General features: G+C 36.0%; 1 protein-coding gene across 7 annotated transcripts in view; it reads left to right on the plus strand.

Annotated features, from left to right (window-relative positions):
* ACAP2 (ArfGAP with coiled-coil, ankyrin repeat and PH domains 2) overlaps nucleotides 1–18,638 on the plus strand; it is a 146,962-nt gene that overhangs the window by 55,002 nt on the left and 73,322 nt on the right. For all 7 annotated transcript variants that reach the window (XM_032337278.1, XM_032337308.1, XM_032337289.1 and 4 more), the window contains exons 3-4: nucleotides 5,498–5,617; nucleotides 6,411–6,464. In XM_032337278.1, coding sequence (XP_032193169.1) covers nucleotides 5,498–5,617; nucleotides 6,411–6,464 — 174 coding nt within the window. The remainder of the gene's footprint in view (nucleotides 1–5,497; nucleotides 5,618–6,410; nucleotides 6,465–18,638) is intronic.

The raw sequence follows: 18,638 nt of genomic DNA on the forward strand, positions 1-18,638 counted from the left end.
ATCATTTTGTTCTTCTTCCTTAATAGAGGACTTTGACTCTGTCTTCCTTTTGGTGGGAACACTTTTATTCCTTGCTCCTAATCTAGAAATTTAGAATATGTCCTTCTCTTTTTCCACTTTTCCTCCCATTTGAGTGATAAAAGTATCCCTTTTCCTATGTGATTCCAAACTCTTCAGAACTTTGCTTTAGTCATCTTTCTCCTTTTCTTTCTCTGCCACCTCTTCATTTTAAGTAGAAAGTGTTCAAGTTTCTTTGGAACAAAAACAAAATAAGAGAGAAAACCAAAAGCAAATAACAAAACTCTGACAAGGAAACATAAATCTTTAGTAATTACCATGTGCCAGTAATGGTTTGTGCTAAGATCTTTATGTGCATTACCTTAACTCCTTTATAGTAACCTTATATATATGGTTTGGTACCGTTGTGATCATTTCAGACAGAAAAAAACTTAAGGTTACTGAGGTTAAGGTCACTCAGGATCATTTAGGTGGTTAAGTAGGGCAGCAGGATTTGAATCTAAGCTGAGTAAAACCACAACTCTGTGTTTTTAACCATAATGTCATACTACCAACCTCTCTCTCTCCTTTAGTTACTATGGGACCTTTTAATTATTTTTGAATTATTTAATTTGTTGAATAAGTAATACCTCCTACATGATACAAACTTTAAAGATATGAAAGTTTGTATCCAGTGAAAAATTAGTCATCCTCTAGTCTCTTTCCTAAAGGAGAATGTTTGAGTCCTTCCAGAAATTTTCTAGGCATGTAAAAGATTATAAATATTTGTCTTCTCTCCCACTACAACAAAAATATTAAAACTGTTCTACATTTTTCTTTTTTTAAGATTGTATGTATTTATTTGACAGAGCAAGATCACAGGTAGGCAGAGAGGCAGGCGGAGAGAGAAAGGGAAGCAGGCTCCCCACTGAGCAGATAGCCCCATGTGGGGCTCAATCCCAGGACCCTGAGATCATGACCTGAGCTGAAGGCAGAGGCTTTAACCCACTGAGCCACCCAGGCGCCTATGTATTTTGTTTTTTTTTTTATTTTATTATTTATTATTTTTTATTTTTTTATTTTTTTTTTTAAGATTTTATTTATTTATTTGACAGAGAGAAATCACAAGTAGACGGAGAGGCAGGCAGAGAGAGAGAGAGGGAAGCAGGCTCCCTGATGAGCAGAGAGCCCGATGCGGAACTCGATCCCAGGACCCTGAGATCATGACCTGAGCTGAAGACAGTGGCTTAACCCACTGAGCCACCCAGGCGCCCCTGTATTTTGTTTTTTTGAAAAAATACATCTTGGATTTTGGATTTTGTTAAGAATTATTGAGCTGCCACATTCTTTTTGACAGCTGAATTGTATTTCATTGTATGGATATATCATTATTTATTTATTCAGTTGCCTACTGATGGACTCAGATTGCTACCTATATTTTACTGTGACTGCAGTGTATGACTTCACATGTGTGTCATGTGGTTTATGTGAAAAAATAACTTCATGATACTTTCCTAAAAGTGAAATTGTTAGGTTAGAGGGTATGTATTTAAAATATTGATAGCTCTTGCTAAATTGCCTTACACAGAAATTGTACCAGTTTACATTTCCCATAAATGTATGAGTGCCTGGTTCTCCATACCCTCTCTAAAATAACAAGTTAACAAACTTTTCCGATCTTTGCTATTCTGTAAAAAAACCAGTAATTTACTCTTTGTAAAATACTCTTTTACTATGAGTGAGATTGAAATTTTTTTCATAGGCGTAGAATGTATTTGGATTTTCTTTACTGGGAATTATCTGTACATAATCGGTTGGCCATTATTTTTCTAGTGACTGGTTTGATTTTCAAAAATGTTTTATATCCTCTTCTTAGAGCAGGGAAATTAATCCCTTATGATTTGTCGCTAATACTATTTTTCCATATTGTTTTCTTTTGACTAAATTTATTGTTTTTTATCCCCCTGATAAAAATGTTTCATATATATACACGTGTGTATGTGTGTGTGTGTGTGTGTATAAATATACACATATATACATACATAGCCAGGGTGGAGCCCAGTGTGGGGCTTGAACTCATGGTCCTGAGATCAAGACCTGAGCTGAGATCAAGAGTTGGACACTCAACCAACTGAGCCATCAGGCGCCATAAAATTTTTATTTTTTTGTAGTTGAATTGATTTTTTTTTTCTATGACTTTTGAGTTTTGCAACTTTCTCAAAAAGACTTTTCTTACTTTGAGATTATAAAAAATATTACTTCCTGTTTTAATTTTCTGATTTAGTATTTCATGTTTATTCCATCTGAAATTAATTGGAGGGTTTGAAATTGAATTTGGTTTCTTTTTTTCTTTTTCTCCCATTAGATTCTAGTGTCCTTATGTCATTTATTGGATCACTTTTTCCCCCACTGGCTGGAAAGTACTGCATATTTGTATTGGTTTCTTGACTCTGTATTCTTTCCATTTGTCTGTTCATGGCCATTACCAGAATTGTAATTACTATACTTGTATAGTACCTTTTTTTGGGGGGGTATAATACATTTTAATAATATATAAAGCTATGGGCGCCTGGGTGGCTCAGTGGGTTAAGCTGCTGCCGTTGGCTCAGGTCATGATCTCAGGGTCCTGGAATCGAGTCCCGCATCGGGCTCTCTGCTCATCAGGGAACCTGCTTTCTACCCCCTCTCTCTGCCTGCCTCTCTGCCTACTTGTGATCTCTCTCTCAAATTAATAAATAAAATCTTTAAGAAATATATATATATAAAGCTAATGTTCCCATCTCATCACTCATTTTCAATTTTTTCCCCTCTTCTTGCATGTTGGTTACTCCATATGAGTTTTAGAATTAGTTTTTCTGGCTTTTAAGACATTATTTCTTGTAATTTTGTATTTATTTGTAATTTTCAAACTATTATTAAAAGACTGATATCTGCCAGCAGTTCTCATAGTGAGTTTTTTGGAATGTTGTTTCTATGAGCATGGTTCCTCTGAAAAAGAATTCCATGTCAAATATTTTTGAGAACTGCTACATATTTTATATTCTTCTAGGATTCACAACACATATGAATATATCAAAAGCTCTTTAAAATTCAGCAATAAAGAAATCTGTTTAGCTCTTCAAACGCAGAGTTTGCCAGATTTATTTTGTCACAAGATCCTTATTTTGTCACAAGATCCTTAGGATCTTATATAGGATATATCCTATATCCTATAGGATATTTTGTAGAGTACATATTGGGAAATACTGATCTATCATCATGTCTTCTACATCTGCAGTTCATAACTCACTGTAATCTGGCTAACAGCTCTCCAGTCAGTTTCTCTTACAATTATTCTTGCCAGGGATACTGGGTGACAACCTCAACAGACATTCAAAAAATCTTTTAAAGTCATGATCTCAGGGTCCTGGGATCGAGCCCTGCATCAGGCTCTCGTGCTCTGCGAGGAGCCTGCTTCCCTCTCTCTGCCTGCCTCTCTGCCTACTTGTGATCTCTGTCTGTCAAATAAATAAATAAAATCTTTAAAAAAAAAATTAAAATAGGACTTTTATGGATTTTTTCAACCTATTCATCTATTTTTTGATCCTTAGTTCTTTTTTTACTTTTGTGAAATTATTCTCTTGCTTTTCCTCCTACTTTTCCTCTTCCTCTTTTGTTTCCTTTTGAGATTTTCACTCTGCAAGCTCTGTCCTCTATCTCCTGTGTGGGATATAGCATTGTAGCACTGTAACTGTATATATGCTGATGATTCCTCTGTATCTACAGCACGCACCTTTTTTTTGAGTTTCATATGTCTGTTTTCACGTGTTTGGTTCAGCTTTCCACTTGACTTATATCACAGGCCCATTTAATTCAGGGCCACGTCACAGGCCTAATACAGTGAAAATAGGAGTCTTTTGCTGGCCAGTTTAATGTGTCTTTGTGTGAATTAGCAGATGTAGCCCATGGCAAGCAGAACTCAGGCTGGATTTCAGCTTCTGTTTTTTTCCCCTTGGTGGGACACGGTCTATCTAACTGTAGTACTCGACTATAATTCTTGAGTTTTTCTCCTCCTCTCTCTCTCCTGCTTACTGCCTTAATTCAGCCTGTCATGGTTTTTGGTCTAATCCCCTTATCTTTAGTCTTTCTTTTCCCTGTCTTTACTTTTTCTCCATTTAGGTCATCATTCTGAGATGGAACTCTGGTGAACTCACCAATTAGTGTATTCACGTGTTCTCTGTTCCTTTCATACAAAATGTGAACATCTTAGCATTGCACACAAAAGCTTGTCCTGATCTGGCCCTTGCATACATTTTCAACATCACATTTTTAATGTCCTACATTTTCACACCACACTAAGCTACTAAGTGTCTCTGGTTTTCTCTGCCCATTTTGCTTCTGGGCCTTACCTTAAAACATGCTCTTCCTAGAGTAGTATCTTTCCATTACTCTTGTCTGATTGGCTAATTTTTGTTGATCTTTCAGGGCTTTTCTTAATTGTTATCTTTTCCAGGAATCCTTCCCTGATGCCCATAGTCCTGGCTAGATGTTCTTCCTTTGTTCGATCATGTATGGTTTTGTCATGCGTAGCCGTTGTGTTTGTGCTGTACAGAATTTATTTGCTTGTCTACTGGTTCGATTTAAAGCTTCTGAGAGCAGACAGTATATTTTTAATTTCTGTTCTTCTGGGCCCTAGGGTAACAGTTTTAAATTCTACTCCTGAGATCCTTAAATGCTTTCTAAAGGTTTGTTGTTATTGTTGTTTTGGCTCTTTACCCTCTTCTTGGTGCTCCCACCATTACCTCCTCAGTATCCTTCCCTTCTCTACTTTTTTTTTAATATATGTATTCACCCAAGATTTTATTTGTTTAATTAAATGTTATGTGTTTGAATGAAAGGAGAAAAATAAGGAACAGAAAAAAGAAAAGGGGGAGGAGAAGAATTTTAGAGAAAGAAAGGTGAAAGAAAGTCTAAATTTTAAGGCTAGCTCATGCCTAAAATAGTAGGCATTGAAGAAACAATGGTTGGTTAATCAATTCAGATGTTTGTGTTGATAGATTGACACTGAAATGAAATGCCTAGCATGACTAATCCAACGTACCAGTTTACTCCTTTTTCCTCCAACATAGCACAGGTTTTTTTTCTAGGGTTTTTTTTTTTTTTTTTTTTTTTTTTAAGCAGACTGCTTGTTCTGCCTGAAATTTCCTATTCTTCCTTCTAAGTGGTGTTTAATAAATTTTTATGGAGTTATGGGATGAATATGACTTGGTAAAAGTATTTATTGTTGTTATCATTACAGCCTCTGGGTCCTAAAGGGTCAACTTTTTTGGGTACAGTTCTACTATGAATTTACTTTGTAAGTCAGAGTTAAAAAGAACAATTTCAATTAGTCTATTTTGGCTTTACTGATGAACCATAATTTATCTTAGCTAGGCTAACTCATGTAGCTGTTGCTAATGCTTGTTCAACTAGGTAATTTGTGTAATTATTTTCAACCTGATGTAATGTTTTTCTTTTTCAGCTTGTGAAACTTTGTATTGTGATGATTGATACCGGAAAGGCCTTTTGTGTTGCAAATAAACAGTTCATGAATGGGATTCGAGACCTGGCACAGTATTCTAGTAATGATGCTGTAGTTGAGGTTAGTATTATTAAAATTAGTTAATATGATAAATTCAACAAAATATTAAAGAACTATGCATCCATTTACCTTATTAGTAGTTTTAGTGGTCCTTAAAATTAGGAATCGAAAAGCTGTCACCTACTGGTGTATAATTCTGTTTTCTAATACAGTTAGAAGTTGATGGTTGATTTGCATTGTGAATATAAGTTTACTTCTGCTAGGTGAGCTGGATCATTTACAAGAGGACCCGAGCAGGGAGAGGAGGACTACGTTTACTAGTAGGAGCTTTTAGGGCAAGCAGAGAGCATTTAAATCTTAAGAATAGTATCTAACTATGTATGGGTTTGCACAGCAAAGCTCTTGTCAGCTAGCTGTGCTGGGTTAACTTAGGCCCCTTGCTATACTGTGTGATGTTATGATAATTCTTCCATAAGGAATAATACCTGGTTAGGTAATGGGCATGCTTTGATGATTATTTGATTCATGGATGTCTAAATGGGCACAGTCTTGATACACTCAATTTTACCTTTAGGCTTATATGTGCCATTATTATTTGTTAGCTTACTCCTATTGATATGGCAGTACTAATTCTTTGACTATTCTTGGGTTTTATGTTACCTACCACATGTACATTTGTCCTCTTTGCAGAGCATGCCCATGAGGCAATACCATGAAATCATCCTCAGAAGTAAATGTTACTGTTTACAGTGTAACTAGATCTTTCTGTCAGAAATGCAGAAGTAACATTTTTGTGACCTATTTTCGTGGCTCTTAAATGACTTAGTTTTTCTTTTGGTTTCTTTCTCCATAGACAAGCTTGACCAAGTTTTCTGACAGTCTTCAAGAAATGATAAATTTTCACACAGTAAGTGTCAGTAAGTAGGTGTTACTATGACCATGTAAATATTTAGTACTTTCTTTGAATGGCGGTATTTTATAAAATTACTTGTTATAATTCAGTAACTTTGATTAACCAGCTTCTTAGTTCATGGATCTAAAATGTATGTATGTGAGTGTGTGTGTGTGTGTGTGTGTGTGTGTGTGTGTGTATGTGTATGAGAGAGATACATTTATTTCTCTCTTTCTTAAAGATTTATTTATTTGACAGAGACACATTGAGAGAGGGAACACAAGCAGGGGGAGTGGGAGAGGGAGAAGCAGGCTTCCCACTGAGCAGGGAGCCCAATGTGGGACTCAATCCCAGGACCCTGGGATCATGACCTGAGTCAAAGGCAGATGCTTAACAACTGAGCTACCCAGGCGCCCCTATTTCTCATTCTAATATAGTGAACTTAATATGGGTGACATATATACCCATAAAAGTTATCTTTTTTGTTTCAATTGTGCCTTTGTGAGTTAAGGAATTATTTTAAGAATGAAGAAGTAAAAACCATTTTTCTAAATTTACTTGTTTCTTTTAAGATGCTTCAAGTATATCCCCTTTGTCTAATCAGTTGCCAGTATTAAAGACTGCTGTATTCTTTGAGCTATTTATTTATTTATTTTTAAAAGATTTTATTTATTTATTTAACAGAGAACACAAGTTGGCAGAGAGTCAGGCAGAGAGGGGGGGAAGCAGGGTCCCCACTGAGCAGAGAGCCTGATGTGGGGCTCGATCCCAGGACCCCGAGATCATGACCCGAGCCAAAGGCAGAGGCTCAACCCACTGAGCCACCCAGGCGCCCCATCTTTGAGCTATTTATATGTGCATTTAAGATTTGAGGACTTTTATTCTAGTCATTCATGAGGACAAAAGATGCTGATTTTTTTTTCTGTTTAACTTTGTTAAGAACATTATTTATTTATTTTAAAAATTATGTTATTTTAGTCACCATACAGTACATCATTAGTTTTTGATGTAGTGTTCCATGATTCATTGTTTGCATATAACATCTAGTGCTCCATGCAGTATGTGCCCTCCTTCATGCCCATGACTGAGCTCACTCATCCCCCTGCCCCCCTCCCCTCTAAAACCCTCAGTTTGATTCCCGGAGTCCATAGTTTCTCATGGTTCGTCTCCCACTCTGATCCTCCCCCTTCATTTTTCCCTTCCTTTTCCTAATGTCCTCCATGCTATTCCTTATGTTCCACAAATAAGTGAAACCATATGATAATTATCTTTCTCTGTTTGACTTATTTCACTTAGCATAATCTTCTCCAGTTCCATCCATGTTAATGCAAATGTTGGGTATCCATCCTTTCTGATGGCTGAAGAAGATTCCATTGTATATATGGACCACATCTTCTTTATCCATTCGTCTGTTGAAGTGCGTCTCAGCTCCTTCCACAATAGAACATTTATTTTTATGATTATAACCAGTGCAATAAAGCCTGAAGTCAAAATTTAAAAAAACTAAAAGATATAAGGGCTTTTATCCCTCAAGAATGAGGGATATATACTACTTTTAGAATGTCAGGAAATTCCTTTATAAATTTTGGAAAAGTTTACTGAAAATGTATTAGCTTTTAAGTTATGTACTTCTTTTAAAAACAATTTTTATTGAGGTATAATTGACATTATATTGATTTCATATGTACAATGATTCCATGTAACAATTCTATATTTGCATATATTGCGAAATGATTACCATAGTAAACTCCAGTTAACGTTTCACCACATATAGTTAAAAGTTTTTTTTCTTGTGATGAGAACTTTCAGGACCTACTCTCTTACCTAATTTTAAATATGTGGTGTATTATTATTATTATTTTTAAAAAGATTTTATTCATTTATTTGAGGGCAGGGGAGGAGCAGAGGGAGGGACAACTGAGCTGTAATCAAGAGTCGGCTGCTTAACTGACTAAGCCACCCAGGCACCTATGCAGTATGGTATTATTAACTATAGTCATCATGGTGTTTGTTACATTCCCACAACATACTCCTTTTATAACTAGAAATGACCCCCATTACCCCCTACCCCTGCCTCAGGCAGCCACCAGACCCGTCTGTTCTCCATAGCCTTAAACTTGTTTTTTGTTGTTATTTAAAAAATTTTATATCTGAGTGCAATCATACAGTATTTATCTTTTTCTCTCTGACTTATTTCACTTAGCATAATGGCTGAAAGGTCCATCCATTTTGTTGCAAATGGCAGAGGTTCATTATTTTTTATGGCTAAGTAGTATTGCATTGTATGTGTATCTATCTATCTATACACACATATTTATCTATGTATCTATATCTTCTTTATCTGTTCATCCATTGATGGACCTTTAGGTTGTTTTCATATCGTGGCTATTGTAAATAGTTCATGTTTTCACTTTCTTCTCCTAATAGAATTGCTGGATCATATAGTAGTACTAATTTTAATTTTTTGAGGAGCCTCAATACTGTTTTCTATAGTGGCTGTACGAATTTGCATTGCCACCAACAGTGCATAAGGGTTCCCTTTTCTCTGTAACCTCATCAACATTTGTTATTTCTTGTCTTTTTTTGTTTTCTTGTCCTTTTGATAATGGTCATTCTAACAGGGATGAGGTGGTGTCTCATTGCAATTTGATTTACATTTGATGATTAGTGATGTAGAACATCTTTTCATGTATCAGCCATCTGCATGTTTGTTTTTGGAAACATGTCTATTCAGACCCTCTTCCCATTTTTTAATCAGATTTTTTTTTTTGCTATTGTATGAGTTTTTAATATTAATCCCTTATCAGATACATGATTTGCAGATATCTTCTGCTATTCAGTAAGTTGCTTTTTCACTTTGTTGTTGGTTTCCTTTGTAGTGCAGAAACTTTTCAGTTTGATGTAGTACCATTTGTTTATTTTTGTGTTTGTTGCCTTTGCTTTGGTGTCAAATCCAAAAAAGTTACTGCCAAGACTTACCTCAGGGAGCTTATTGCCTGTGTTTTCTTCTGGGAGTTTTATGGGTTCTGGTCATACATTCAAGTCTTTAATCTATTTTGAGTTTATTTTGTTTTATATGCTTCTTACAATTTTTTAAAGAGCTTAAAGTGTATGGCTGTTATATAATTATTTGGTGCTTCAAAGTTTATTAGCAGCTGTTTATAACAAGAATATCAACACTTAACATTCTTTAAATTCTGCTAAGGTTTGGTTCTTAATTTGATTTGCTTTTTTGGTCAACAAAGTAAGGATAAAGTTATCTGATAATATTTTAATTGTACTTCAAATTTTATCTGTATAAAAACTATCATGTACAAGTACTGCTTCATTTTCTGATTTTAGGTCTTTTGGGTATATATCCAGGTATGGAATTACTGGTTCATATGGTACTTCTATACTACTTCCTTCTTGAGGAGCCACTAAATTGTTTTTCACAGAACCTGTACCATTTCACATTCCCACCAGCAATGTATGAATATTCCAGTTTTTCACATTCTTGTCAACATTTACTATTTTCCATTCTTTTGATCATAGCTATCCTAGTAGGTATGAAGTATTGTCTCACTGAGGTTGTTTTTTTTTTTTTTTTTTCTCACTGAGTTTTGATTTGCATTCCTCTAATGCTTAATATAGTTGAGCATGTTTTCATGTGCCTATTGGCCATTTGTAGATCTTCTGTCATCCTTACCATTGCGCCCATTCAACTCCTTTGACCATTTTAAAATTGGAATTTTTAAAATTGAATTTTTTGTATATTTTGGATATTAAACACTTATCAGATAAGTGATATATCAATATTTTCTCCCATTCTGTAAGTTGTCTTTTCACTTTCTTGATAATGTCCTTTGCACAAAAGTTAATTTTGATGAAATTCAATTTATCTATTTTTTCTTGTGTTGTTTTGCTATTGGGGTCATATCCAAAAATCCATCACCAAATCCCAGATGATGAAGATTTATTCCTTCAGTCTCTTCTAAGAGTTTTATGGTTTTAGCTCTAATGTTTTGACCAATTTGTTTCTTTTCTTTTCTTTTTTTTTCTTTTTTTTTTTGGTAAAGATTTTATTTATTTATTTGACAGACAGAAATCACAAGTAGGCAGAGAGGCAGGCAGGGGTGGGGGGGCGGGAAGCAGGCTCTCTGCTGATCAGAGAGCCCCATGCAGGGCTCTATCCCAGGACCCTGGGATCATGACCTGAGCTGAAGGCAGAGGCTTTAATTCACTGAGCCACCCAGGCGCCCCTGACCAATTTGTTTCTTTTGTTTCTTATTAGTTCTCTTTTTGCTTTCTGTTGGATTTAGATGTCAAAATATAGTATGTTTGATTTCTTTTTAAATCAAGTAATTGCTTGTGTTTAAACTTCAAACTATTACATTAAACTTTACATTTACGTTAAACTTCAAACTATAGTGAGAATTAATTTTGGGGGGATAAGAGCTGTTGATTTGAAATTAACATGAAAGGTTAAATGTTGGGGCACTTGGGTGGCTCAGTGGGTTAAAGCCTCTGCCTTTGGCTCAGGTCATGATCCCAGGTCCTGGGATGGAGCCCTGCATTGGGGTCTGCTCAGCAGGGAGCCTGTTTCCCTTCCTCCCTCTCTCTCTCTGCTTGCCTCTCTGCCTACTTGTGTTCTCTGTCAAATAAATAAAAAATCTTAAAGAGAAAAAGTTAAGGTGATGCCACCTAAAGATTAGTAAATATGGGAAGCAGTTGTTGCCCCTGAAGCTGGAGAAACAAAAGGGAAAGTGGTGTTTCCCAGAACCCCTCAGTACTGCACTGTTGAGAATACGGCCATTGTTACCTGGCCAGGAAGCCAGAAGCTTGCCTTCTTGGGACTTCTTCCAGAGTCAAGGAGCCTGTAGTCCCCTTGAAACTGCCTAGATTGGTCAGCAGTGCTGCTGGCAGTTGGTGTGGCTCACAGTTGCTCACTGATGACGGTGTCAAACAGAAGCAGAAAAAAACTGGCCTCCTCTATGTCTTGCCTCTTAATCTAACATTGGCTTCCATTGGCAGCACCTAACCTCTTCGTATGCAAGAAGGCCTAGGAAATACACTTTGCAGACTTCTAGTACCTGGCAGTATAGAGGAGGAGTCCATGGAAGGGTGATACAGTGGTGAAGACCAACAATTAACCGGCATACCAAACATAAAGGCTATAATTTGAAAATAGTTTTGGTGGGGATGAGCATTTCTGAGTCTTTTCCAGACAAATCTAGTTTTCACCTTCACAGGACATAACAGGATGAATCTAGAGGTTGGTGGCAGGGTCGTAGCAAGGTGGGGAATAGCCATTTTCCAGTCTTTGCTTTAATAATAAAAACCAGTTGCACTGAGGAAAAAAATTACTTTTGGTAGGCAAATTATTGTGCAGCTTAATGATTTTTATCCTTAAAACTTCTTATATGATTTTTCTTTTTTCTGTATTCTCCATATCTAGTACATTAGCAAAATACACCCCAATCCATCTAGCAGTAGCACCTCCAAGTCTAAACTACTACCACCTCTTGTTTAGGATTATAGCCTCCCAACTTGTGTTTCTTCTTCTTTTCTTGTCTTTCTACAATGAGTTCTTCTTCTTCTTTTATTTTATTTTATTTATTTAAGATTTTATTTATTCATTTGACAGAAAGAGAGAGATCACAAGTAGGCAGAGCAGCAGGCAGAGAGAGAAGGGGAGAAGCAGGCTCCCTGCTGAGCAGAGAGTCAGGCGAGGGGCTCAATCCCAGGACCCTGAGATCATGACCTGAGCCAAAGGCAGAGGCTTAACCCACTGAGCCACTCAGGTGCCCCTCTACAATGAGTTCTGTATACAGCAGTCAGGAAAAGATTTTAAAAAATTTTATATTCATTATGTTATATATTATATTTTTGTTTGTATTTTCTATTTTTATTTTGTTATATTTATTTTTGAAAGAGCGTGAGTGAGTACGGTGGGGGACAGAGGGAGAGAGAGCTCTTAAGCAGGCTCCACATTCAGCATGGAGCCCGATGTGAGGGTCGACCCTGAGATCATGACCCAGCCAAAATCAAGCCGACTGAGCCACCCAGGCACGCTGTCAGAAAGAACTATAAAAATATAAATTAACAGGGGCGCCTGGGTGGTTCGGTGGGTTAAAGCCTCTGCCTTCGACTCGGGTCGTGATCTCAGGGTCCTGAGATCTAGCCCCGCATCGGGCTCTCTGCTTCCCCCACCCCCCCGACCCCCGCCTGCCTCTCTGCCTGCTTGTGATTTCTCTCTCTGTGTGTCAGGTAAATAAAGGGAATCTTAAAAAAAAAATATATATATATATATATATATATATATATATATATATATATGTATGTATGTATATGTATGTATATATATAAATTAACAGCATTCCACTGTTCTAGATTCCCATCACACTCAAAGTAAAATCCATTATAACCATGGTCTACCAAGTCCTATGACCAGCCTTTTGCTGGTAACTCCCTGATCTCATCTCAACTCTGTGCTTGGCTGAAGCTACTTGGATTCTCTTCTTTAACATCAAAGTAGCTCTCCTCTTAGGCCCTTTGCACTTGCTATCTATTCTGTGCCGAATGTTCTTTCTTTATATCTATCTGTGGCTGTTTTCGTTATAATATTCCTTCTCTTCCTAACACCTTTTTTAGGTCACAACCTCTCAGAGAAACCTTCTTGACCACGTTATGGTCACTTTTATGTTATTTTACTGTTTTTTATACACATACGCACATACCTGAGTGTGCACACCAAACACACACAATGATGTACAGATATGTGGTCTGGTTCTTAAGTGTATGTATGTGCCTAATTTATTGTCTGTTCTAAGTTCCATGACTGTAGACACTTTGTTATATTAATCTTTGCTACTACCACCTAGAAGATTCATAGTAGAAAGTAGTTACTCACAACAGAGTTAAGGAGACTGAGGTTATGAAGTTATTAAAATTCTTAAGTGTTTTTTAATAGTCATTAAATGAGTATAAATTTTTAAAATCAGTGACAGCACACACTGGGTAGATAATTAAAAGTGATGTTTAAAAATTTTTTCTTTTATTATTTCTGGCACTTGAAAAACTTCAGGATCTCAGTTTTGACTGTAAAATTTATGTTGCTTTAAAAATAATTAACAAATGGGACACCTGGGTGGCTGGTTAAATTTCTACCTTTAGCTCAAGTCCTGATCTCATAGTCCTGGGATCAAGCTCTGCAGGGAGTCTGCTTCTCCCTCTTTCTCTGCCCCTCCCCACTGTTTGTGTTCTCTCTCTCTCTCTCTCCCTTTCTGAAATAAATAGAATCTTAAAAAAAAATAATTTGCAAACCAACAGATTACTTTCTGTCTGCCTATCTGCTCAGAGGTCTTAAGGCTGTAGGTTGGTGAGCTTGTGTGTGTTTGTGTATGTACTGTGTATGTATATATAGAAAACTCTGAATGTACACTGAGGTGTCAAATGCTTTTCTAATTTTATCTGCATATTTTTTATAACATCTCAGAAATTTTCCCACTGATAGATAAAAGTATGAAATTGTAAGACCTTGGTTTAATTTAATATTCTTTCCTTTTAGAGTTGCTATGCTGTCTGTTTTACCTGGCCTTTTGGTTTCTTGTTAACAAGTACTTCTAATTTTTCCCAGGAGAAGTGACTTGTGTGTACTTGAATCAGAGTTCTTATATATGAGGCAAAGATTCTTCCTCAATCATAATACTACATACTTCACCTTAACTAGAATATAGACAGGGATGACATACCTCTTGTTTACTATAATATCCCTCATACTTGCATAATTCTTTTTTAAAAAAAGATTTTATTTATTTATTTATTTGACAGAGAGAGAGAGAGAGAGATCACAAGTAGGCAGAGAGGCAGGCAGAGAGAGAGGGGGAAGCAGGCTCCACCCTGAGTGGAAAGCCCGATGTGGGGCTCGATCCCAGGACCCTGGGACCATGACCTGAGCCAAAGGCAGAGGCTTTAACCCACTGAGCCACTCAGATGGCCTACGTGCATAATTCTTATCCTGGGGAGATCATTTAATTTTTCTGAGCTTTATGCTCTTCCTCTGTAAAATGAATGGGCTTTACTAGATGACTTTTAGTTATAAATATTACAAAGATTACAAAGCATTATTTATTATAAGATTTAAATATGATCTCAGAGCCATTTGTTAATATGTGGGAAAAGCCTCGCTACATAAAATGCTTTATTTTAGTAGCATTCTCTACAATGAATTTTAATTACATAGCATTACAGGGTGAAGGAGGCTTTATAGGATATGACAAAACTGCTTTCTAAAATGTAATAAATGCTGGAATCTGCTCACAGTCTATAGCAGACTTTGTAACACTTAGGTTTTGGTGTATCAATTTGTGTCAGGATAAAAAGCTGGATATTTTACAGATGTCATTTATGAATAACTTTATGTGTTTAAATAAATGTTTGAAATAATAGAGCCATTTGTGTTTTTAGCCAAGTAAGATTAAATATAGATTGGGCTGGGTGCCTGGGTGGCTCAGTGGGTTAAGCCGTTGCCCTCGGCTCAGGTCATGATCTCAGGGTCCTGGGATCGAGGCCCGCATTGGGCTCTCTGCTCAGCAGGGAGCCTGCTTCCCTCTCTCTCTCTCTGCCTGCCTCTCTGCCTACTTGTGATCTCTCTCTGTCAAATAAATAAATAAAATCTTTAAAAAATATATAGATTGGGCTTAGATCATTTGGTTGTTTAAAAAAATTATTTGGATTTTTTTGTGGTTTCTGTAAAAGTGGATGTTATTGTTCCTTTTTCCTTACAGAATCAGAATTCCCTAGGGTTCCATTTTAACTCATGTCTTTAGAAGATGGAACTCATGACTTTTCCAGAGCAGGTCATATGTGCTACATTCTATTATGTATTGGAGTTGACTTGAATTCTGACTTGTTTTTCTGGAAATTAGAGATTTCTATAACTTTACTGATGACTCTCTTGGATTCTAATTTGCTATTGGTGTAAGGAATTTGAATATTTATTTGATTATTACCTTTGCTGAATGAAGCTTTAAGGTTGAATTGCTATATAAATTCTATAAAATGTGTAATTCTTTGCTTAGTTTTTTGGTAAGTTTGAGTTTCCATATTATAGCTGTCTACTCATTCACTCAATAGATGGTTTCATGCAAGTGTCATGTCCTGTCTGGGAGTTGGTGAAAAATGTTTAGATTTTTAAAATGGAATTATGTTAAAGTAATTAATAAATATTTAATAAATAAAAATTTCTTTTTAATAGAATTATGTTAAAATAAAACACATAGTATTAGGGACAATATTACACATTGAGTGTGTATAACACTTATAAATATTTAATATATATATATTTTTAAAGATTTTATTCATTAGAGAGAGAGAGAGCGAGTGCACCCTTGCACAAGCAGGGGGAGGGACAGAGGAAGAGGGAGAAGTGGACTCCTGGCTAAGCAGAGAGCCTGGTGTTAGATTTGATCACAGGACCCTGGGATCATGACCTGAGCGGAGGGCAGACGCTTAGCTGCTTAACTGATTGAGTACCCTAAGCGGCCCCCAATAATAGTTTGTTTACCAAACAGACACAGGCTGTGTTTTCCACCCAGGCACCCTAAAAAATATTTTAATGAGAATCTTGCTAGCTTCCATGAACATAACTTTTTAACAAAAATAGGTCTTGTGCATGAAATAGTTTCAGGCAATTCCTGATTAAGATTTTGAAATTGATGATCTTTTCAAATTCTTGGTCATTGTCACTGATGAGAATGTTGTCTGCATAAGTAGGCATATTTGTGAAAGGCAGGTGAGTGTTCATTTCCCTTTGCTCCTGATTGACAGGAATTTATTTATTGCCCCTTCCTCCTGATTGATAGGACCTTTTTTATCCCATGTAATTAGAATTTAAGTAATTTTTTATCTCTAAGTTGTCCTTTAAAGGAGTAATCATTCATTAAGTTGAGGTTCTCTCCCCCCCCCCCCTTCATTGACATGTAATGCTTGAATTTTCCTGGCTAAACTGAATAGATTTTGAATAAAGTAATGATGAACCTTTTTCGGAGGTATATACAGAAGTTGGTTTACCTATGTTTTCTTCCTTTAATCCTTAATTAACTTTGAATAATTCTCTTTGTGGATGTAGATTATAACACTGACTCCTCAGTGATTCATTCTCAGCCCCTTCCTTCCAACACTCTGAATCCACACAGTTTGTTAGTGTATGTTAATTGTCAAAAATATCAAAGATTGCTTGAAAGAAGTTAATCAGTTTGCAGAATTCTACTTAAGCCATATTTTAAAGTCAATAATTAGCATTAGCCAAATCTGTAAGTTGAGATTTATTCTTCCTAAACTTTTTTTTTTTTTTAAAGATTTTATTTATTTATTTGACAGAGAGAGATCACAAGTAGACCGAGAGGCAGGCAGAGAGAGAGGTAGAGGGAAGCAAGCTCCCTGCTGAGCAAAGAGCCGGATGCAGGACTCGATCCCAGGACCCTGAGATCATGACCTGAGCCGAAGGCAGCGGCTTAACCCACTGAGCCACCCAGGCGCCCTTGAATTCACTTTTAACTTATAAACTGAGGTATAGTTCCTCCTTTGGACAGCCAGTATGTTTTGTTTGAAACAGCAGAGAGTGATATTCTCATATCCCTTCTTTTTTTTTTTTTAAGATTTTATTTATTTATTTGACAGACAGAGATCACGAGTAGGCAGAGAGGCAGGCAGAGAGGCAGGAGGAAGCAGGCTCACTGCTGAGCAGAGAGCCTGATGGGGGCTGGATCCGAGGATTCTGGGATCATGACCTGAGCTGAAGGCAGAGGCTTTAACCCACTGAGCCACCCAGGCGCCCCTCTCATATCCTTTCTTTACCAAAAAGCTAAAAATGAATAAACCAAAGGTTTTGAATATTTTGTTTAGATTCATACATTATTTTGATAACATTTAGCTTGGAATTTATATCTGCACACAAACTTTTACTTTATGAAAAGATGTTTTGTGAAATTATGTCTTACTAGATCTTCAGAGTTTTCCAAATGAATTTTTAGCAGAAATTTACCTCTTGTTGTCAGTGACAGCAGTATCAGTATGGAATATTATAATGTCTCCATAATATAATCTTTTTTTGTTTTAGAGTTTTCTTCTGGCATTTTGAGTATTTCATCCCTAGGAGTTTGTTTTGGTACTTTGCAAAAGCAGTCAATGGCTTTGCAAGAAAATCTTCTATGCAGACATTTCAACCATTGCTGTTAACTTCAGCATAGTTCTTAACATGTAGAATCATCACTCAACAATAAACACTTCTGAAAAAGTTTTCTTCTGGATTAGTGATTGTTGTGTTTATTTAGCATGCTGTCAAGTGCATCTGTTCTGTTACTCAAATGTGGTACCTTTTTAATTTCCTTTGCCTATTTGGAAATTATGAAGTTTTGACATTGTCCTTGCAAGCTAATATATTGTGCAATTTTGCAATTGTATGAGGCATTCTGGCTCTAGCTCTTACTTGGGTAGTCTTGTAACTAACTGCTTTTTTTTTTCTTTGTAACTGGTTTCTTAATCTGATATTGTTGTGACTGATCTCATAAAAGAACTTTGTCTCTTATTTTGTGTTTGCAGAACTTTAGAGTACAAATCTTTCTGTATGAAATGGATGTTTTGTGTTGAAGTCCTGTATGGTTTGCTTCTACCATGAATCATTTAATGACTTTGATAAATGACTTTATCAAAGAAGATAATTTGGGCCATTGTGTTTGTATTCTGAATGTGATCACTTTCCAGCACTATTTATTGAAACGTTTGTCCATCATGGTGGGAAAACAATGAGTAAAAAATCTCCTTAAGTATGAAAATGAAACAATATATGTTTTAAGGTTCAGAAATTGATATGTATATATGTATTTTTCTGCATTCTTAAAATGTTTTAAAATTATGTTGAAAGATAAAATGAACATTTAATAAATAAAATAGAAAATAATAATTCATTTTAGTTAATGCAATAAATGTTACTCTTATGTAAGATCAGAAAATCAAATTTTCAAAGTGTTTTAGATCTGTAAATGCCTACAATCCCATTTAAATGTTTATGTGCATCTGTTTATTTCAATTTTTTATTTAAATTTGAGTTAGTTAACATATAGTGTAATATTAGTTTCAGGGGTGGGATTTAGTGATTCATCACTTACGTGTAACCCTCAGTGCTCATCACAACAGATTATGTGCATT

This window comes from Mustela erminea, chromosome 1, assembly GCF_009829155.1.
Source record: "Mustela erminea isolate mMusErm1 chromosome 1, mMusErm1.Pri, whole genome shotgun sequence".
NCBI classification, from domain to species: Eukaryota; Metazoa; Chordata; class Mammalia; order Carnivora; family Mustelidae; genus Mustela; species Mustela erminea.